General features: G+C 33.7%; 4 protein-coding genes across 5 annotated transcripts; 2 read left to right on the top strand and 2 right to left on the bottom strand.

Annotated features, from left to right (window-relative positions):
* Positions 1 to 3,530: 3,530 nt before the first annotated feature.
* LOC145090494 (mevalonate kinase-like) lies at positions 3,531 to 5,625 on the top strand. The gene is made up of 5 exons (XM_079028673.1): positions 3,531 to 3,740; positions 4,071 to 4,314; positions 4,388 to 4,641; positions 4,734 to 5,147; positions 5,245 to 5,625. The coding sequence occupies exons 1-5, from the start codon at positions 3,584 to 3,586 to the stop codon at positions 5,361 to 5,363; spliced, it is 1,188 nt and encodes a 395-aa protein (XP_078884799.1). The 5' UTR covers positions 3,531 to 3,583; the 3' UTR covers positions 5,364 to 5,625.
* A 2,455-nt stretch (positions 5,626 to 8,080) lies between these two features.
* GSH2 (glutathione synthetase 2) lies at positions 8,081 to 11,432 on the top strand. Its single transcript, XM_079024894.1, has 12 exons — positions 8,081 to 8,452; positions 8,565 to 8,734; positions 8,826 to 8,901; positions 9,035 to 9,165; positions 9,262 to 9,384; positions 9,473 to 9,554; positions 9,810 to 9,889; positions 9,973 to 10,042; positions 10,128 to 10,249; positions 10,336 to 10,475; positions 10,838 to 11,033; positions 11,128 to 11,432. Exons 1-12 carry the CDS (start codon positions 8,102 to 8,104, stop codon positions 11,249 to 11,251), a joined length of 1,665 nt encoding a protein of 554 aa, XP_078881020.1. The 5' UTR covers positions 8,081 to 8,101; the 3' UTR covers positions 11,252 to 11,432.
* A 2,211-nt stretch (positions 11,433 to 13,643) lies between these two features.
* Positions 13,644 to 16,189, bottom strand: AMI1 (amidase 1). Its single transcript, XM_079024892.1, has 9 exons — positions 16,019 to 16,189; positions 15,389 to 15,541; positions 15,162 to 15,286; positions 14,963 to 15,088; positions 14,668 to 14,850; positions 14,457 to 14,607; positions 14,213 to 14,381; positions 14,000 to 14,134; positions 13,644 to 13,934 (listed from the first exon to the last, which is right to left on the bottom strand). The coding sequence occupies exons 1-9, from the start codon at positions 16,132 to 16,134 to the stop codon at positions 13,782 to 13,784; spliced, it is 1,311 nt and encodes a 436-aa protein (XP_078881018.1). The 5' UTR covers positions 16,135 to 16,189; the 3' UTR covers positions 13,644 to 13,781.
* Positions 16,190 to 17,282: 1,093 nt separating this feature from the next.
* Positions 17,283 to 19,605, bottom strand: LOC145087002 (RING/U-box superfamily protein). 2 transcript variants are annotated; one of them, XM_079024890.1, is made up of 7 exons: positions 19,464 to 19,605; positions 18,626 to 18,720; positions 18,431 to 18,510; positions 18,281 to 18,336; positions 17,990 to 18,102; positions 17,831 to 17,889; positions 17,283 to 17,766 (listed from the first exon to the last, which is right to left on the bottom strand). In XM_079024890.1, the coding sequence occupies exons 1-7, from the start codon at positions 19,555 to 19,557 to the stop codon at positions 17,451 to 17,453; spliced, it is 813 nt and encodes a 270-aa protein (XP_078881016.1). In that variant the 5' UTR covers positions 19,558 to 19,605; the 3' UTR covers positions 17,283 to 17,450. The 2 variants fall into 2 exon arrangements, with proteins under 2 accessions (XP_078881016.1, XP_078881017.1); XM_079024891.1 differs by having other exon boundaries at positions 17,283 to 17,763.
* Between the last annotated feature and the right edge of the window lie 3,627 nt (positions 19,606 to 23,232).

Below are 23,232 nucleotides of genomic sequence, written 5' to 3'. Positions count from 1 at the left end.
GTGAAAAGGATTGGGAGTTGTGAAATGAGTATGATTGGAAATGTGTTCATTTGAGGCCATATAGGATTAGTATTATTCTTGTGTTTCACTTTGCATGTTTTGACTTCCTGAATAATTTAATTGGTTAAGAACAGTCAAATTATTCGAACGGGCCACAGTCGTTCATATGTTGGAAGTAGGTATGAATAAAGATTGTCGTGAATTGGTGTGTGGATTGTCTAAAGAGTATTAGACATAAGAAAATGTTTGCTGCAACGTTCATGAGTGCTTATGAATATGATTTGAGCATTGGATTAAACCCACGCTCACTTGGATCACTCCATGAATTGTATCACGAGTGATTGGTGAGACGATAACATCTTATATTCTTGAAACCGAGATGTGTGAGTTGTATCTTACAAATCGGTTGCACATTGATAATATGTAAACGCACCAGTAACTTGGTGTCATAAAACATATTGTTGTGTGTGATTTGGTGAGTAAGTACAAGCGAGCATTGAATCAAAGTTTATCCGTTCCTTTTATCCAAAGTAGGATAAAAGCGATATCTTTGGGCCCCTCGATGATTTAGTGATGACAAACGTAAATGTCGGCCGGGCTAGGGCTAATTTGATTTGTTCAATTAGTCAGTCGTCATAAATCAGAAATCGAGAAATAGTACAGAGAAAATTATTAGAAATCATGTCTCATACGATATGTAGAATGGAGGAATATATGATCCCTTATCTAAAGGACACGCGTATCTGATAAGATCAGAGTTGACAGCGGCTTTGGAAAGCTACGATTGCAGATCAGGATCTGAAGTCATACGCATAATAGTTATTAGACTTATCCAAGTGGGAGACTGTTGGATTAGTGTCTAAGTCCATAACTATTTTGGTATGTAATTGACCCGATGGTGCATGGTCCTTTTGGGTTGCCTTCACCAAAACAACTTGATAGGATGAATTATGGAGAGAAAGGATTAAATATGATTTATTAATATATTATGAGAATAATATATTAAAGGAGAAATCATATTGTTTAATTAATATCAGTCAAGAATTAAGTTTGTGGCTAAAAGAGATTAATTAAACTTAAGGGACTAAAATTGTAATTATAAGATAATTGCAATTGGGCCATGGATTGCCTTATATTATAAGGTTGGACGAATTTTATGGGGAAACCCATTAGAAATCGTCCAAGGCCTTTAAGGAAAGGAGTCCATGGGTTGCTTAGGGCTTAAGCATCCAAATTAGGGTTTCCTTGTTAGATAACCCTAATAGCCTCACTATATATAGAGCTCTTATGCCCCAAAAACGTAAACAAGCTTCCTTCTAGGGTTTCCACACGTTTTGGGCAGCCTCCTTCTCTCCTCCTCTTCATCCTCTTGCTCTTGGTGTTTGTGAACCATTAGAGGAGTGACATTTGTAACTCTAAGCTTTCTAAAGTCAATACAAGAAGGATTTGAGATTGTTATTGCTACATAACAATCAAGGTATGATCTAAACCCTAATTATATGTTATATTGATTATCATACACTAGATCTAGGGTTTATAGTCTTGGATGAATTGCATGTACAATAGAGAAACCTAGATCCAAGCATTAGGGTTTGTATGAGCACATAGGATGTTCTTATAGCTAAAACCCATCAATTTTTATATGCTAGCCTGATGTGTTATATGTGATAGTGGTAGTAAGAGGGGAATAGTCCCCGATTTCGGTTGATAGGACCGATGGGTAGTCAGCACCCCAGAATGGCTTGACACGGGTAGGACGGCACCCCAGAATGGCCGCACGGGTAGTCGGCACCCAGAATGACCGCACCGGGTAGTCAGGCACCCCAGAATAGCCTGACAGTATGTATGTTATGTGATCGTATGGTATGTGGTACGATGGGGGAACTCACTAAGCTTCGTGCTTACAGTTTACAGTTTTGGCTTCAGGTACCTCTTCGTCGAAGGGGAAGGAGCTGGCACGGTAGCGGCACATCATACACACACACACACACACACTGTTTTTCCACATTCATGAGATTGTTCTGGGATTCATACTCTGATATTTTGATAGTTCACATGTTTTGGTTTTCAGACGTAGTATATGTTTATGAAATGGTTCGATCGGACAATGTTTATTTGCAAATGATTTTACTAAATATTAATTGAAAAATGAAATTTTTGGACGTGAAAAAATAGGTCGTTACATTTTAAGGACATGGTCTAGTTAAGGTTTTGGATCAGATTTCTCGTCCCAAGGTTAAAGATTTGATATTGGGTATGGACATATGTTATAATGCATTTATATCATTAAAAATTATGGGTGTCAAATCGGAAAATCGTGTCGTGTTTTTGTCTGACACGACACAACAATGTTTTATGTAACATGAACACAACATGCTATCGTGTTTATTTTCATTAAAACGAACGAATCTATTAAAAATGAAATACATGATACGACGCAACAAATATAACATAATACAATTATTAGTTTTATTTTTTAATTCAAATCATATATAAAACGGCAAACACGAAAAACACATGCTAATCGTGTTAATTTCATGTGAAATTTTGAACATGGACACGACACGACATCGTGTTTTGATACTTGATACGAAGAACAAGAATTTAAATTTTGATTTCGTTCCAATTTCATTTCATTTCATGTATTTTTTTTTCATCAATTGACACTCTATTAAAAATATGTAACAAACTATACATAATGTAATAATATTAACTAATAATCAAATATCTTAATGCCTTGAAACAAGTAAAAAAAAGATCAAACCCTTGGTCATTAGATATGGTAATAGTTATTAATTTTAATAAAATTTTATTTTAATTCATATCCATTTGAATAACACAAAATAAATGTTATATTTTTTTATATAACTAAAAAAATATAAATAAAATATATAGTATTAAAACTAAAAAGGGTTATATGCTTATGTATATAATAATTATTTTATAGTTTTTTTCAAATTTATACTACCAAATCAAATATGCAAATAACATTTCATTTTGAGATCAAAATATACAACTTTTAATTAGATAAAATTTTACAAATGGTAGTTTTGGTTTTAAATTTGTCCCAAAAATAGTCTTTATAAATTTTTTCTATATTAATAGTTTTTTTGTAGGAAACTTCACACGTAAATTATCTTTATGACTAACATCTGATTAGAGAGACATTAAGTCCTAATAAGATTCCTAAAGTTTCTGAAACTAAAGATCATTCATAAAAGAAAAATCCATATTATTTTGTGAACAAATTTAACCAAAATGACTATTTGTGAAATTTGATCATTTAATTGTAACCTGTGTAATCAAACGTGATCATACAATTCATCTCATGATCGGTTGCATAAATCGGTAAACACATAATAATGTTACAAAATTGATATAAAAATGCATTATATATAGATAAAAAAAAAAAAAAAAAAAAAAAAAAAAATAGTTTTTTTTTTTTTTTTTTTTTTATAAATAAATATGGGAATACATATGTATTTATGAATTATGATAATTAAAAAATGGGAATACATCATATGAAGAGAAAATTTAAGCTCCGGCTCCAACCGTAACAGAAACAGCCATAATCATAATCATAATGAGCAGCATGTTAACCAGGGGTATGGAAGTGAAAGCCAGGGCTCCAGGCAAGATCATACTCTCCGGCGAGCACGCCGTCGTCTATGGATCCGCCGCCGTCGCTGCTGCCATCGACCTCTACACTTACGTCTCTATTACTTTCCCTCCACCTTCCCGTAATGCACTCGCCGTTTCCCTTCTCTACTTGTACATTACGTTTTCACGTACCACTATTTTCTTTTCGAATCTCGCTTTATTTTCTTTTTCTCTCGATTACTGTATCATAATGTCAAATTCATCTTCGTTTTCTTTTACGAATCTCATAAATAAATAAACTGATTAAGATGCGTTCCAGCTGATCGATCGAATGACAATGTTGCATTCTCTGTCTAGGGTTCATATCATGAAATTGAATCTATAGCAATTGTTATTCTGTTTATGAATTAGGTGATCTATTTACAGAGAATCTCATTTCTTCCTTGTATATTTTTTTCTTGTTTGGATAGATAGCTCTGAAATACTATCACTCCAGCTCAGAGATGTCGGCCTGGAATTTTCATGGCCGACTAAAAGAATCAGAGAAACATTATCTCAAACAATCGATAGCCCTGCATCCGCAACAACATCATGTTCTTCAGAGACCATGAAACTCATCACCACACTAGTGGAAGAGCATTCAATTCCAGAGTCAAAAATCGAAATAGCTGCTGGAGTTGTTGCTTTTCTCTGGTTATACACCTCTATCCAAGGGTAAGTCGATGGATCTTATTCTTATAAACCTTCAAACCTGTTGATTAATTGTCTATGCATGTGGTTAATTCAGGGATAAACCAGCAAGGATAGTTGTGAGTTCTGAGCTTCCTCTTGCTTCAGGATTAGGATCATCTGCAGCATACTGTGTTTCACTATCTGGCGCCTTACTTGCTTCATCAGATTCTGTGAATCTTGACTTCAGCAGTGAGGATTGGCTATCACTTGGTGAAAAAGAACAGAAATTGGCCAACGAATGGGCTTTTGAAGGTGAAAAGATTATTCATGGAAAGCCATCTGGGATAGACAATACAGTTAGCACAATGGGTATGTTACTTATGTTTGAGTTTATTATATATGTGTTTATTATCCTTTCTTTTTTCTGATTGTATATCTATAAGATATAAATTGTGGTATAGGAAACTTGATAAAGTTAGAATCTGGTGCTTTAACCTCCATCAAATCCAATATGCCACTGAAAATGCTAATCACAGACACAAGAGTTAGTAGAAACACAAAGGCATTAATCACAAGTGTTGCAGAAAGAAGAGACAGACATCCAGACACAATGACATCTGTTTTCACTGCTGTTGATTACATCAGCAATGAGCTGGCATCCACAATCCAATTATCTTCTTCCAATGATCTTGCAGTTGTTGAAAAAGAAGAGAAAGTTGAAGAGTTGATGGAAATGAATCAAGGTCTGCTTCAATGTATGGGTGTCAGCCATGCTTCTATTGAAACAGTAATTAGCACAACCCATAAATACAAATTGTCTTCCAAATTGACAGGAGCTGGTGGAGGTGGATGTGTTCTCACTTTATTACCAGCATGTATCCTTTTCTTTATTACATGACATGACATGACATGATTGAGATTATATGAGATTATATGTTTATTTATAATTTCCTTAACTATATATTGGAAAAGTGTTGTCTGCTTCTGTTGTTGATGCAGTGACTGCTGAGCTACAGCAATGTGGATTCAGATGTTTCATTGCTGGAATTGGTGGAAAAGGACTTGAGATTCGGTTTGGAGGTCGTTTGTGATATTTTTCTTAACAGTTGCAAAATAACAGTTGTTCATGTGGAGATATAGAAAAGGATGTATGAGAGTACAAAAGGGTCAATGAAGTTTGACATCATTTTGGATGTTTTATTTGTGTAAAGAAACATAATATTTGATTTAAGAGGTATTGACCTCATTAACCACATAGAAAAGATATGTCGTAATGATCATTTTTTCCATGCTTTTTGAAAATGTAGTATGTATTTGGAACGTGCTACAAAGTATTAATATGTTTGAAGTATAGATTTTCAAATATCTTTTTTTTTCTAAGTGGTCCCGTTCTATTCAAGATGATGTCTTTTTCACGATTTTCTCATGACTTCGAAATTTTACCTTCCAAGTTCCAAAATCATTGACTTTTGTTTTCCTGAAGAATATGTTCGAAAATCAGAATATATATCTTCTAAAATATGTGAAGAAACTCCATTTTCGAAATCATTTTGCATAAACAGAAGTAGGTTCTATCTTTGATAACCTAGAACTAGTTTGGAAATTTTCGAAAATCTGACATGAATTTTAGAAATACTCTTTGTAACTGATATTTTTTTCTTTCAAAATTATTGAACTAGTTCGAAAATCATGAAATTTATATCTTCAAAAAATTAGAACCGGTTAACATTAATTTTCGAAATACTTTTGTATCTTTATTCATCTCTTTTTGGCAAAAGAAAAACAAGTTATATGTGATCGAGCGCTTATTAAAACAGGAGAAATGAAGTCAACAAATCAGTATTTATGTTTATGACATGGTGCTTTTAGGCTCCCCTATAATAAGACGTCAACCATTAGATAAAACTTTTATTTAGAGGTTAAAATTAATGGAATAATCGGTGACGATGATTTTAAGTCATAGTATAGTTTGACCATTAGAGATGTTTTTATAAATTAAATTTTAATGTAAAATACGATTATATGATGGTTGTATTGGCTTTCTTTTTTAATAATATTTACTCATAAGTTAAAAATTGAAATGAGAAATCATTAAAACATAAATTATTATTAATGTAATTAATATGTAACCATCACAAATTGAAGCGAATAAGATAATTATTTCTTACAAAGAATTTCCTAATAACAATTTTTTTTAAAAATCTAGGAGTAGATAACTACTTCTTAGACAATGGCAACTCACATAAAAAGATTAGTCTCTGATACACTAGAGTTGTCATGAATTAGTTCGATTTTGATTACACCCCTAGTTGGAGATGCTCTAAGAGCTTTCACTTATGTCTTTGCAAATTTGTCGCATACACACATCGCCTCCATCCTGCTGGCAACTCCTCCGCCCAGCCTCTACAACACGTCGGCCACATCATTGTCTCCCTCAACCACGAACCCTTGTGTCCAACCTCAACGCCGCTTTCACACCTATTGATTACACCCATAATTAGAGATGCTCTAATATATAACATGTTTTAGTGTAGAATTGCTTACAAAACGATCGATTAGGAAACAATTTATAATAAAAATGATAATAAAGAAAAACTGAAAAGAGTTTGGGAACATGTTATTGCATTGATCTTGTTGGATTTTTTCCGTGAGAGAGAGAAAAAAAAAGATTAATTTAAAATCTTAAATAATAGAACATACAACAAAAATAAAAGAATAATAATAAAATGGGATAAATAGTCAAATGAGCAAATGGATCAAGCATGATAGATATAGGGTGTTTGAGATTGCTTATTTACAAGGGTGCATTTTTATTTGTAAAAGTGTTTATTAGTTTATTCGGTGTAAGACAAAGTTAAAAAAACATTTGAATTAGCTTATCCGATACCAAAATATAATAAGTTGATAAGTTGTTTTTTAGTGTTTGATAAATTTTGTTTATTCACATAAAATGACCCAAAAAAAACACTTAGATATATGTATATAAAAGTGTAGAGTTATAATAAGGTTAGCATTTTTTTAAGTAAGTTATAAGATGTTTTGAATAACTTACGATGTATCCATTTATGAAAAACTTTTTGTTTAAGTAAATAATGATTGTATTTTTGCTTTATCCAAAAACTAAAAAATATTTATTAGTGGTGTCAAACTACAATAACTAATAAGCATCTTAAATAAGAAATCATAAATATCTACATAAAATCATAAAAACTAGCCATATAAATTATAAATGATGACCCCATTGCTAAATATACATCTTTTTTTTTAAATCTATTTTAATAAAAGAATAGTTTTATTCTTTTTTTGTCGTGTGTCATAATATTAGGTCTCCTAATTAATATTATAACACTTGTCAACCTGTTAATTCTTTATGTTAAATTTCAAATTTTAAATTTCTCATTCTAATTATATTAAATTAATAACATTATAATAAAACTGATACCGATTATAAGATGATATAATTTCATTTATTTATTTAAATCAACGATTATAATTTTATATAACTAAAAAAATATCTCTTAATTAATCATTTATTTAAAATAATTGATTAATAATTTTGAATTTTTTTCTATAAAAAATTAATTAATTTTATAACCGTAGTTCTCATATATTATAAACTAGTTTTTAATATTTATTTCACTAAACATCTTTAATTACTTATTTACACCTCTTAATTTTTTTATCAAATAAAATGAATAAAAAAAATATATGAATAGACACCCATTCTAAAAGTTAAACCAAAAGAGACAAAATGTTGAACTTAATTCAGACAAATATTATTTGTAAGCACTTATAAAGATGGGATGTGTAAGTGGGACACAAGGTCAAAATGGGTGCTGGCTGCTCTTCCTCTTCTTCATTCTCCCTTTCTTTACCCAATCACCATTGCTTTTCATCCACTCTCCATCACCCCAAATCAACATCAACATTCATTCTCTCCACTCACACTTATTCCCAATTCCACAAATCTTCATCAAAGTTCTCAATAAATTCGCCACCCAATTGCGGCAGCGGCAGCGGCAGCATTCCAGAAATCAAAACCACCCAACAAAAAAGCTTCGTGAAAAACCCCATGTCTGATCCTCACACAATCGACTCGGAATTACTTCAAAAGCTGGTTTATGATGCTCTCGTTTGGAGCTCTCTTCATGGACTCGTTGTTGGAGATAGAAACGTCCAGGTTTGTTCATCCTTTTGTGTAATTTTAGCTTCAACCAAACACTTATCGATTTCAGTCGATTTGAGGACTGATATAATGATATGTATCGTTTTGATTATAACTGAATTTGCAGAGATCAGGATCGATTCCTGGAGTCGGTTTGGTTCACGCCCCAATTGCATTACTACCATATTCGTTTCCAGAAAGCCACTGGAAGCAAGCTTGTGAGTTAGCCCCCATTTTCAACGAGTTAGTAGACCGAGTTAGTTTGGATGGCAAGTTTTTGCAGGACACTCTCTCAAGGTTTCTCTCTGAAATGATTTATGTTAACTGTTAAGCACTTAATCTAAATTCAATTTGGATGAAATTGATCACATTCTCTTTGTAATTTCAGAACAAAGAAAGTGGATGCCTTCACCTCCAGACTTTTAGATATACACTCCAGGATGCTGCAAATCGGCAAGAAGGAGGTATCATTGTAGGGTAATCAACCCTTTAATCTTTATGTTGTAAAACGTTAGGACATTTTCTATTAAGTGAATACATAGTTTACCAAATTAGGTTTTGTGGAAGTTAACTAAATTTTCTAAATCTTGCCCCTAGGATATTCGCTTGGGATTACATCGCTCTGATTATATGCTTGATGAAAATACAAATTTACTTCTCCAAATAGAGCTCAACACAATATCATGTTCATTCTCAGGGTTAAGTTGTCTTGTTAGTGAGCTTCATAGGTAAGTATTTCTATTTTTAATCAACTGTTTTTCTGTTTCTGATTCTAATTCTTAGTTGTTATGAATAAGATTATAAATACATATATCATCTTGCAGGAGCTTACTCTCTCAATATAAAGAACACTTAGGGATTGATTTCGGAAGGATTCCGAAAAATAATTCAGCAACTAAGTTTGCTGAGGTGTTGGCAAAGGCATGGATGGAATATAACAATCCAAGGTTGGATCTTCTTATTGATTTTTTCATGTTAATTTTATTTGTTTTATTATTATATAATGTTGAATGAGAAGTTAATCATGTGATACAGTGCTGTAGTTATGGTGGTTGTTCAACCTGAAGAACGGAATATGTATGACCAACATTGGCTCAGTGCAACCCTCACTGAAAGATATCCTTTTTGCATTACTACAGATTCCAGCGGAATTGGAATTCAAGATTCCATTCCATGGCTTGTTTTGTTGCCATGCCAAATGGACGGAATTCAATTCCATTTGATTCCTTCAAATGGGAAGAAGTTGAATTTTGTTGTTTCTTTTGTTATTAAAGACCATAATACCCTCATTATATATATTGAAATGAAGAAAAATAAAAAAAATTCTTTTAATTTTTGTTAATTGAAATGTGATCCTGAGCTCATCAACACACATAATGTTAGAACTATTCGGAAGACATTGGCGGAAATTGATGCACAAGGGAAGACACTTTCAGATGGAACTCTTGTAGTGTATGTCTAGAGTATAGGGGTATTTCCGTAATCTGGTCAAACTATCTTCAAACACAAGCTAAATGTTGAAAACTAACTTGCAGGGATGGTGAAACTGTTGCAGTCATATATTTTAGAGCCGGATATGCACCTAATGATTATCCATCTGAATCAGTGAGTATATATTTCTTGAAAAAAAAAATTAATCATATTCAATTATTTTCAATTTAATGTTTTAATGGTTTTATGAATCTTGTAGGAGTGGAAAGCTAGGTTGCTTATGGAGGAATCTGTAGCTATCAAGTGTCCTTCAATCTCTTATCATTTAACTGGCACCAAGAAAGTTCAGCAGGAGCTTGCAAAACCTAATGTACTCGAGAGGTAAATATTCTTGATTTCATTGTTGCAGTCATATATATAGGGGTATTTTGGTAATTTGTGTTTGTATTTATTTCATGTGGGAGTAGGTTTCTTGATAATAAAGATGACATAGCAAAGCTTCAGGCATGCTTTGCTGGATTATGGAGTTTGGATGATTCAAATGCTGTCAAGAATGCTATCGAGCAGCCAGGAGCATTTGTCATGAAGCCACAAAGAGAAGGCGGAGGTCACACTCACACCTCACCTGTTATCTGTTATTTGTTATCTGTTATCTGTTTTCTGTCATTGTTTTGTGGGACGGGGACAAATGTCAAATGGACAAAAGTTGTAATCTTTTAGTCCCACTTACAAAAGTGGGACAAGACAGATGCTTCCTCTTGATTTTGTGTGCATGAAAAAGACGTAAATACCCTTATCATCAAAAATAGACGTAGAAAGCTTGTGTAGTCACGTCCAGTGTAACAAAAGCAAACCAAGTGATTGGATCTTGCTCATGAAAGCCTAGATTCTTTATAGTTTGTAAAAAGACGTGAATGCCCTTCTGATCGTCTCTAGTCTAGTAACGAAATATCTTTTCATTGAAATCAGGTAACAACATTTATGGGGATGAAGTGAAGGAAACGCTTGTAAGATTGCAAAAAGAAGGATCCGAAGAAGAAGCAGCAGCATACATTCTCATGCAAAGGATTTTCCCAAAAGATTTCCCGACACTTCTTGTTCGAGAAGGTATCTGCTATAAAGAACAGGCCATTTCTGAACTCGGGATATTTAGTTCATATCTAAGGTATTTATATATATGAATAAATAAATCTAACTTTTATTGCTTTTATCTATACATATTGTGTTTTAGACATATTATGCGATTGTAAATGTGACAGAAACAAGGAGAAGGTGATTGTTAGTGAGCAATGTGGTTACCTGATGCGTACTAAAGTTTCTTCATCAAACGAGGGTGGTGTTGCTGCTGGATTTGCGGTTTTGGACAGTTTGTATTTGACTTGATTTCACCTTTCTTTCCCCTAATAATAATAATAATAATAATAATTGGTGGCTTCATCAAGACCTAATCACTTTCTGTTTTCCATTTTCTCTTATGTAACATACTTGTACTTTATTCTTATTGCAACATTTTGTAGACTGTTTTTTAAAGGAATAGAATCTGTCACAGGAATTGGAATCATAATTTGTCATGCTCATGCTCATGCATTTGGTTGGAGGGAAATAGAATGAAATTCAATAATAATAATAATAATCTTACTTGCTGGTTGCATATACATATACATATAACTGTGTATCTATATGTATGAATCTATTCATAAGTATCAAGCGATTTCAATTACAATTAGGCATTTGAATCTTGTAACTCACTTTCTTAGCAATGGCAACTTGTCATTAAGGATTTCAACAAAGAAACAGATACGAAGTAATTGTAATTAATTATGATTAATGATGGTTTTGGATTTTCAAAGTAATTGTAATTAATTAGTTATTTGTTTAGATTTTAACTTTTAACCTAACTTTTGTTTGGTAATTTTAAAAGCCCTAATTTTTCGTACTTAATAATATCGTTTTGTAATGCTTTATATCTTTATATAAATACATATGATTGTTTTTAAAATTATCTTCTTAAATTTGATTTGTAATAATGTAATATGTGTTCGTAAATAATTAATTATGAAGTCAATTTTGTCTCTTACAAAAAATTATGAAGTCAATTTTTATATGATTTTGTTAAAAATTTGAAATTATATAATTGTTTCAACTTTGAATATAGGTTATGTGATGTTAGATTGGAATGAGATTTTTAATTTGTGGATTACATGCACATCAATTGAGTTTTTGAAACACCTAATTTGAAAAGGTGAATAAATTATTAACAAGACTTATATAAGGGGAGTGAGGTGTGGTTTCTTTACACATGTATTAATTCCTGTGATAAGATATTAAAATGAAAAAAAGTTTATTTGTGTTCATGTTGTTCCTTGCTCTCTTTGCTACAGACATTTTGCTTTATTCGTATTTTATGCCTTTAAGATATATTCTTTTTGTTACAGGTCGATTATTTAAGTTTTGTTTTTAATAATAATTATGGAAAGTAATGATGGTTTTGGATTGTAAAAGTGGATTCATTATTATAGAAACAATATTAATATCGGGCCCTTTATTCATTATATAGAATTATGATGAATAGAAAGGATAAGTATTAAGTATAAGAGATAAAACTATTAGGAGGAAAATGATGAATTTGAGAGAATAAATAAATAAATGGTGATGGATTGTTTTGTTGCATATGAGAGTTTGATGAGTTGGACAGAAGCTAAGAGTTGTACATTGTTAGACTTGGGATTAACTTGTGTATCTGATGCGCATATGCTCTATATCTTTATATAAATACATATAATTTTTTGTAAAATTGTCTTAAATTTGATTTGTGATAATGTAATATGTGTTTGTAAATAATTAATTATGAAGCAAATTTTAAAGTGATTTTGTTAAATTTCTGAAATTATATAATTGTTTCAACTTTGAATATAGATTATGTGATGTTAGTTTGGAATGTGATTTTTAATTTGTGGATTACACGTCCGTCAATTGAGTTTTTGAAACAACTAATTTGAAAAGGTAAATAAATTATTAATATTTGTTGTGTCATCCATAGATGGATGTTTATTATACATAACAAGACTTATATAAGGGGACAGAGTGTGGTTTCTTTACACATGTATTGATTCCTGTGATAAGATATCAAAATGGAAAAAAGTTTATTTGTATTCATGTTGCTCCTTGCTCTCTTTGCTACATACATTTTACTTTATTCCTATTTTACGCTTATATAATGTTAGAGCTTTTATATTCTTTTGTTACATGTTGATACATAGAAGATTTTTCTCATACATGTCGATTCTTTAAGTTTTGTTTTTAATAATAATTATGGAAAGTAATGACGGTTTTGGATTTTCAAAGTTGATTCATTATTATAGAAACAATATTGATATCGAGCCCTTTATTCATTATATAGAATTATGATGAATACAAAGGATAAGTATTAAATATAAGATATAAAACTATTAGGATGAAAATGATGAATTTGAGAGAATAAATAAATAAATGGTGATGGATTGTTTTGTTGCAGATGAGAGTTTGATGAGTTGGACAGAAGCAAAGATTTGCACATCGTTAGACTCGGGATTAACTTGTGTGTGTGTGATGCGCAATGTAATGAACAAAAACCACTTATACTATTTATACACGTACACCACTTACATCACTTAGTTTCGTGTGTATTTAACATCAATAAAAAATTTGTTTGGGACTCAAACTTGGTATTTTATCAGCATCATATATTTTGACATAAAAAACTGGATATCATTTTTTGGAACTAGAAGCATCATAATAATTCTGTAATAGAGTAGATCCATACTTGTATTTTACTCTTACTTGCTGCTTTCATATACATATAACTGTGTATCTACACGTATATTCATACATATCAAGCAATTTCAATTTATCAATTACATTTAGCCTTCTGAATCTAGTAATTCACTTTCTCAGCAATGGAAACTTGTTCTTTCAAAGTGTCATAAATGGTTTCAACAAGATTTAGTAGGAACCCATCTGAACCATGGTTAGCCAACATAGAAACAGACACAGGAAGATCCTCATATTTCCCTAGTGGAATTGTCACCTATAAACCAAACCATGTTTTAAATCTCTTAATAAATAAATAAATAATGGTTTTTAAATGCTGACCTGGCAGAATCCAGATACTCCAGCTATAGACAGCAAGCTGAATGCCCTGGCACGAAAAGTCTCCAATGAAGTTGTCTCTGTTTGCAATTTAGGTGGAGGTCCAGGAACAGTAGGGAAAACAATTATCCCATTTTCCTAATTAAAAAAAAATACTTTTTACTTTTTTTACCCAGAAATAAAATAAATGTATTTCAAGAGGGAGAGGAGTGATACCCCTAAGAGAGAAGAGAGAGCTTCTTGTAGTTGGGTCTTAATGGAGTCAAAGGGGCCTATGTCTTGTTCTGATGTGTTAAGAGCATCAAATACCCTCTCTGATATACCTGGACCCAAGTTAGGTTTAACTGTGGTTACCCACTCACCATGGTTCTTCTTGAATTCAAATCTACACAACAATGGGGGAGTTAAAATGTTATATCACAATGTTAATCTTCTAGAAGATGAAATATTAAAATCACACCTTTGAAGCAATCGCATGGAAGTAGATAGAGCAACCAAAGATTTAATGCTGAATTCTTTGTTTTCTGTAATATCATTCTGCATGAAGTGCTTCAGACTTGGAACTTTGCTTTCGATAATGTCTCCAAGGTTAATAGACTGTAAAATATCACCTGCAATACTGAAGTTAGATATAAATCAGGGGCAAAACGGTCATTTTACATAAGGATTACCTCCGAATAACTTCTCGATTGATGTAGCAACAACTTTGGTCACACGTGTGGTTGGAATACTAAGAAGCTTAAAACAATCTTCAGCAATTAAGACTTTATTAGGGTGCACAAGTTTTTCATTTGGTAACCCTAATAATATCTTCCCAACATGGTTTAAAGTCCCAGGATCCCTAGAAAACCATCCTGTATTGAAATTCCAAATTACAAGTTTTTATAACATATTTTCCACATGATTTAATCATATCATACATTATTTGATTTCCTATCAATGAAAATAACAATTATTAAAACTTACCAACAGTATCAAAAGTCTGTGCCATGGGAATAACTCCTTCAGTGGAAACAATTCCATGAGATGGACGAAACCCAAAGATTCCACAGTATGATCCAGGAACTCTTACACTTCCACCTGTGTCAGTGCCTACACGTATAGACAAAAGGGCAAAATGGTCATTTACTCTCGTTTCATTTACTCCAAAAAAGAACTCACTCACCTAAAGAGAAATCAGCAAGTTTGGCACTAACTGCTACAGCAGAGCCACTTGAAGATCCACCAGGAACACGATCTGGTGCACATGGATTAAGGGGTGTACCATAATGTATATTTTCTCCATTTATGCTGTGCTCCAAAACATTAATTTTAAGATATTTTTCTATTTCATGTAAATTGGACAGATATTATTATGGATGTAATGATGTATTATGGTATCATGTATCTGACCTGTAAGCCATTTCATCCATGGCAGTTCTTCCAATACATGTGGCACCTGCATTCAACATGGCCAAAACAGCAGGAGCTGTGGAGGTTGCAGCAGAATGAGTCTTCAACCAATCTGGATTCCCAAATCCACTCACGTATCCATCCATGTCAAATCTGATTTCCAGTTCAAAAATAACTAAATTGAATCAAGTACAAAGTACAAATGCATTGAGTAATGAATACGTAGGTTTTCAATTAAAGTGGTTTTGACAGAAATCAGTTCAATCAGGCGCAATTGAAACCAATCATTTGATTAGTCAGTTGGCCATTGAAATCGTGTAAGAGAATTAAACCGAAAGGATTAATCGGATAATTTGCGATTTCCTGCTTTTAATCTACATTTGTTCACGTGTTGCAAACAAAATGTAGAAACACTGCATTCGTTTGCTTGACAAACATAAAATAAAAAAAGTAGTACCAGTTAATTAATTAATCACTGTTGTAAATTGATAATGAAACCAGGGGAACCACCGTATCAGACTATCAGTAAACAGTTGTATATAATAAGTACGTTAATAGATAGCATGAGATGATGAGAGGTTGAAAGTCAGCGACCATGAGACATGAGTGGAGGATTAAGAGAAAACTCACATGTCTTTGACAGCAAAAGTGAGGCGATTCAAGGGGAGCTGCGCCGGAGAAGTTGTTGGCAACGGCGGGAGAATAAATTTCTCCATGAACGCTCCGTAATCGGAGCTCACTGCCATGTTATCGTCTGTGTATGCGTAAATTTTTCAGTTGGAGAAGATAAAATAGAGGATTAGGAGTGGAGTACATCAAGTTTTGGATGAAGGATAGGGGTCCACAACTTCTTTATGTCCAAAACATGCATAACAATTAGTATTTTTTTTAACTAATTTGCTCCATTTTAGAGAACTTATTTACCGATCTCTAATAGATGTGAAATAATATATATATATATATATATATATATATATATATATATATATATATATATATATATATATATATATATATATATATAGGAATGAGTTCTATGGAAAACAAATAACTAGGGCAACATCTACCGGAACCAATAATCAAATGTAGGGATGAGCATATGGACCGGGGAACCGGCCGGAACCGGAACCCGATGGAACCGGTCGGGCCGGGACCGGGACGTTATTTTTGTGGATTTTTGGAACCGGAACCGGTAGAACCGGCAAAAACCGAAACCGTATGATGCTATTTTTCAAGGAGCGGTTCCAACATTTGAAGACACGACAAGAACCGGTAGGAACCGGGAACCGGTAGAACCGCCGGGCCGGTTCGGTTCTTGATTTTGGCCGAAGCCAGTTCCCCGGTCCGGTCCGGTTCGGTCCTTTTGCTCATCCCTAATCAAATGACATGTGTCCATTTCTTTCTTCACAAGTAATGTATTGTGGAAGTTATTGTGGAAGAGATGTGTTGTCATGTTTTCATTGGTTCAAATATCTGTTGCCCTAATCATTCATTTTCCATATAACTCTTCCCTATATATATATATATATATATATATATATATATATATATATATATATATATATATATATATATATATATATATATATATATATATATATATATATAAAGTTATAGAAAACAATTTGCTCCACAACTTCTTTATGTCCACACTCACCATGATAATATTTACATCTAATTTCATCAAATGATGTAAAAAAAACTAATTAATTGTTTTTTCATGTTTAAAGCTCCCACTATGGTTTTGCAAGATCTAGAACAAATGAGATAAAATGCACAAGAACTCGGTTTCTAATTCGGTAGTCGATATTGCATTTTCTTAGTTATCATCTAGATGAAGAAAATTTTAGATTTCTTGATGAGATTGAATTAAAAATCCACTTGTAACATGACGTGATAAAGTATTTTTTATTTTATTCACCAACTCCATGCTAGTTGTTTTAATATATACAATTGGTTGTTCCAAAAAAAATTAATAAACAATTAACAACATCGACATAGACACATAGTTAACATTTTCATCAAAACAATTATTTTTCTAATTCTAAAACCCGAAAACCATTCAACTAGTTTCATCAAGCTCATCATCATCAGAAAAAGACAACAACGGAATCACCGGGTTACAATCAACATGTTCTTCATCATCATCATCATCAATATCATCACCCACTATCTCCGGAATTTTCCATCCCAAATGTTTGACATAAACTTTATCATATGCTTCAATATTCAATCCAGAAGCTAAAAACATTTCCACCTCATTCACAAATCGATCCACTCTCCCTCTCAAAAAAGGCTTCGCAGCATCCACCACCATTCTCTTAAACCCTTCTTGTTTTAATTCAGCCGAAATTTTAGACCCCTTTGGCTCGTTTCTGCTAAATTACCAATTTGCCATTACTGAGATATTTGACTAATAGTCAACAAAATGGTAAAACCTACCTTCTCCATGAATCAATGACTCCAATAATATGATGCACTATTATATCAACATCTTTCTCCTACACAAAAAGAAGAATCAATTATAAGTAAATTATAATAGCTTCTTATGGTATAAACTATAAAATATATCAAGAATATAAGAAAAATAATGAAGTGGACCTGAATCAAAGCTTGAATTTCCCTTCTAACCCAATTATATAGCCATTGATTCGGTTGAAGATATTTATTGGATTTCCAATAACGTGATATGTTAATATTACCAATTGAGTTACCTGATACACACAATTTGTAAGTATAGAAGAAAATATGCAAAAAGTGTCACATTGGTCATTGGGTATAAAACAGTTTGATTTTCTTAAATTATCTCATCAATATTGTGGTTTAATACAATAATACAAAACCATTTGCAAAGTATTTAATGACCTTATCCGTATACATAAAGGAGAATACCTAGCTCAATGTAGTAGCACTGTAATCTGTACTTATGGGCTTTTGTGAAGAAAATGCTACATTTACAACAGATAGAATAAGTAAGCTTACTAAATATCAAAAACAAGAAGATAGAAAAATAATATAATATAATATAGAAAGAAAAATTACCTATTTTCTGAATTCTCATAAATAAGATGCTGTTGGAAAGAACTTCCATCATACCCATATATTATTGATGAACTTTTTGTCTGCAAGATAACCATAATTGTAAAACTAGTTCACCAAGAATGCATTTTTATAAATCTTTTCCCATTTTCATGGAATTAGTTTTTATACATCAGAAAGTTATTATGTATGACAAACCTTACAAAGAGGACACTTTATGAAGGGTTCACGAGGAGAATGCTTACTAGCAACTACTTTTATCCATTGCAGGATGCAACTGTAGCAAAATTTATCTGCAAATAGTCATCACAACACATGTAAAATACACAGGTTTAGTCTTCATGCACATATAAGAACATACTTACATTTTTTACTATAATAGCATTATAGCAATTTGTAAATTGACCATCTTGATAGTGAAATATATGGAGCTAGAGTTGCAACACAGGAACAGAAAAGAGAAAAGATAATGGAGCCTTAACGTTGAATTTCAAACTCGATATTGAATTTTTACCCACAAGTTTAGTTTCTTCTTCATACTACTTCCGAAAATTGCAATCGATTAACAAAAATGGTTGATCGTTATGTGTAAATATCCTGAAAATTATGAAATAAGTTGCAATTTTGGCAAAGGACTAATTTTGAAGGTTGCAATTTTCATGGGACCTCCCTGTAGTGATTTGATGGAAGGGAGGGAATAGTTGTCATGAACTTCGACAATTACTTTCCAGCGAATTCATTAGAGGTAAATCAACTTTGAAGATGAATAATGGTCCGTTTTACCTAAAATTATGAAATTACGTCTTTTTGGTTGAAACTGAGAGAATACGAACAATTGGGGTGGTGATTACAAAAATCATACAAGAATACAAACAGTTTAGTTGGTGATTCACAATTCGTACAATCTAGAAAGAAGAAAATCAAGAGAGCTATAAGCCACCGGATGATATAATACGAACGAATTCTCTGTATATTAAAGATTCGAACAAGGTGAGAAGAGAAATCAGAAAGCAAGAGAGGAGAAGATGATACGTACGAAAACATTGATCCAAGTAGGATTCTTGATTAATCGGTGAGAGGCAAATGGGGCAAGGGTCGAATATGGAGCTGCTCTCCTCTTTTTGGTCCATTTTTGGTTTTGGGTCTGAAACCCCGAGTTATGAAAAAATCTTTATGCAAAAAATGGAATACTACGTATAATTTAGGTTATCATCACTATTTTTTCTTTGAAAGGTATTGATGTAATTTTTGGGCACTTTACATCCGAGGTTCATTAAAGAAAAAAAAAATGAAATAAAATATTGAGAAAAAATAAAGGAAAGGTAAGTAAAGTGAATTTTTTTATTTCCGAGTTCGAAAAAAATAGAAGCATAATTATTTTATATTTGTGTTCTGGAGTTGAATCTAAAAGAAATGAATCATAAAAGTGGACAATTATATCATTGTCATGTTTTTACCACAATTTCAAATTCATACCATATGATTCTCTTGAAAAAAAAATTATGCCTAAACTTTTTTTGCCACCTGTTGCTTACTAAAATGTTAAAATCTCATTACTCTTTCAACCAAAATCAAACGAATTCAAACAAAACAAACTAAAGACAAATCAATTAGATGTTATACATTTGATAATTGGTTATTTGACTGCTTACTCAAACCAAAGGTAGATTCAAGGGCAAAAAAGTCCATGAATTTTGAGAAAGATTGAAGAACAAAAGGTTAAAGAGATGTTTAACAATATGGATTGGTTAGATCTTACTCAACGGAAGCATATCATACATGATCGAGCCAACAACGAAAGCATATGGTAATCGACTCATCTCAGATATCTCAGCCTCTGTACTCAGACTCTGAGTCTTACTCAGTTTGGCATTATGCTGGATCGGTAAGTCCCCTTTCTTGGAATTCTGCATGTTGAACATTTTCAATACCTTATCCAAGTAGGTACTCTGACTAAGTCCAATTAGTCTTTTACTCCTGTCTCTCAGTATCCATATCCCTAGGATATAGGTAGCTTCTCCAAGGTCCTTCATTGCGAAACACTTCCCAAGCCAAGACTTAACCTCCTGCAAAGTCGGGATGTCATTTCCTATGAGTAGTATGTCATCAACATATAGTACCAAAAAGCTAATTATACTCCCACTAGCCCTAACATATACACAGGACTCATCCTCACTCCTCGAAAAGCCAAACTCTTTGACTTTCTCATTGAAACAAAGATTACATATGTGAGATGCTTGTTTCAACCCATAAATGGATTTATCAAGCTTATACACTCTATTAGGGTACTTTTCATCAACAAAACCCTCTAGCTGAGCCATGTAAACATCCTCAGCCAACTTTCCATTAAGAAAAGCGGTTTTGACATCCATTTGCCATATTTCATAATCATGAAATGCAACAATGGCTAGCACAACCCTAATAGATTTAATCTTTGCTACTAATGAGAAGGTCTCATCATAGTCAACTCCTGGAGTTTGAGTAAAGCCCTTCGCCACCAGTCGCACTTTATAAGTGTGTACCTTCTCATCCATGTCGGTCTTCTTCTTGAAGATCCATTTGCACCCAACTGTCTTACGACCCGGTACATTGTCAACCAAGTTCCAAACTTGATTGTCATACATGGATTGAATCTCGCTATCAATACCCTCCTTCCTCTCAGCAGACTCGGGGTCTACCATGGCTTCCCTGTAGTTATTAGGTTCATCCAAATCTACCAGTGTACTATCACTGATAAATGTATCACCTTCTGCGATGATATGATAACCATAATAAAAATCAGGTGTGTTCCTAACCCTAGTGGAATGCCTCGAAGGTACAGACTCATCTATCGGCTCAACAAGAGTTTCCTCCTCAGGTTGATCGCTAGTGTTTGAGGTTCCTTCACCACTTGACTCCTGAAGCTCTTCAAGGTCAATTTGTCTCCCACTATTTCCTTGGCTTATAAATTCTCTCTCTCGAAAGACTCCTCTCCTTGCCACAAAGACCACATTTTCACTAGGTATGTAGAAGAGGTAACCAAAGGATTTTTGTGGGTAGCCGATGAAAATACACCTGTCACTTCAAGGTTCGAGCTTGTCGTGAGTCTCGTGCCTCACGAAAGCCTCGTAACCCCAAATCTTAATGTATTCTAAAATGGGAACTTTCTCAGTCCACAACTCATGAGGTGTTTTGGCAACCTTTTTAGTATGGACTAGATTAAGGATATGGGTGGCAGTCTCTAAGGCATACCCCCAAAATGAGATTGGTAACGAAGCTTGACTCATCATGGAATGAACCATGTCCAACAAGGTTCGATTGCGCCTCTCAGCTACACCATTCAGCTTTGGTGTCCTAGGAGGTGTCAGTTGTGAAACAATTCCACATTCCTTAAGATAGTCAAGGAACTAGATACTAAGATACTCTCCTCCCTGATCGGATCGGAGCATCTTGATGTTCCTGCCCAGTTGATTATCCACTTCTTGCTTAAACTCTTTGAACTTTTCAAAGGTTCCTGACTTATGCTTGATTAAGTAGATATAGCCATATCTTCTGTAATCATCAATAAAAGTCACATAGTAGTGAAGAGTCCACACACATCTGTGTGTATGAGGTGCAACAAACCTTCACCCTAGCACAAGTACCAGTGAATGGTGATGTAACGACCCAAAATTCAAGTCTAAAAATTTATTTTAATAAAACATCACTTAGAGCAAAAACGTCAATCCAAAACATAATCAGAGTATTAATTCCCAAAACACATGTTCATTTTCAGAGTAAAACATTCCCAGACTGTCTAGTCTATGGTGTGTGCCATGCGATCACCCCGAGCTCTCCCCTCCGCTACCGGAAGTACCTGAAACCAAAACTGAAAACCGTAAGCATGAAGCTTAGTGAGTTCCCCAGATACCACATACCATACAAACCATTCATAGCTAAGAACCATACATAATCGACTTATCCATAATCAAGTAAGGTGCTATGTGCCAAACATAGTCTTGCCATTATGCCACGGGCCGCGCGTGGTCTTCCTGGTCAAGCCTGGGCCGCTCCCTGGGTCTTACAGACAAGTGCCAAGGGCCACCCCCTAGTCTTACAGACATGTGCCAAGGGCCACCCCCTGGTCTTTTATGCAAGTATCACAAAGACAACCGTACATACTACTCTACTTAGCTAAACAGCATACAGTGTGCCAGAAGCCACCTCCTGGTCTTTCATATATAATATCATACAATGCGCCAGGAGCCACCTCCTGGTCTTTCATACATATTGCCTAGGGCTAACCCCCGGGTCTTCCTATCATCCTTAATAACATACTGTGTGCCAGGAGCCGCCCCCTGGTCTTTCATGCATATTGCCTAGGGCTAACCCCCGGGTCTTCCTACCATACATAATAACATACTGTGTGCCAGGAGCCGCCCCTGGTCTTTCATGCATATTCTAAATGGGCCGGCATTGGTGCCTTAGACCCATACAAACAGTGAGGAGACTCACCTCGCACTGCTGAACTCTGTTGATAATCCTCTGGATGCTGACCGACAACTCTCTGAACTCCTGCTCCACTAGCTCCCCGAGCTACCAATATCAATGCAACACTTAGTCTAACTATCCCCCGAAAGTCAACTAAGTCAACTCTGGTCAAGGTCAAAGTCCTGGTCAAAGTCAACCTTCCAGGTCAACCCTACTCGCCGAGTCACCCTATTGACTCGCCGAGTTCATATGTTCAGAGTCCTCCTCTTAGCGACTCGACTCGCCGAGTCAGTCCATGACTCGTCGAGTCTATCGATTACCGAGTCCTGACCTGTCCAACTCACCGAGTCTCCATT

The sequence above is a fragment of the Lactuca serriola genome, chromosome 2 (assembly GCF_051521515.1).
Source record: "Lactuca serriola cultivar US96UC23 chromosome 2, Lser_US96UC23_V15, whole genome shotgun sequence".
Lineage (NCBI taxonomy): Eukaryota > Viridiplantae > Streptophyta > Magnoliopsida > Asterales > Asteraceae > Lactuca > Lactuca serriola.
Note: the sequence above shows the minus strand (reverse complement) of the source record. Positions and strands in the feature narration are given on the sequence as shown.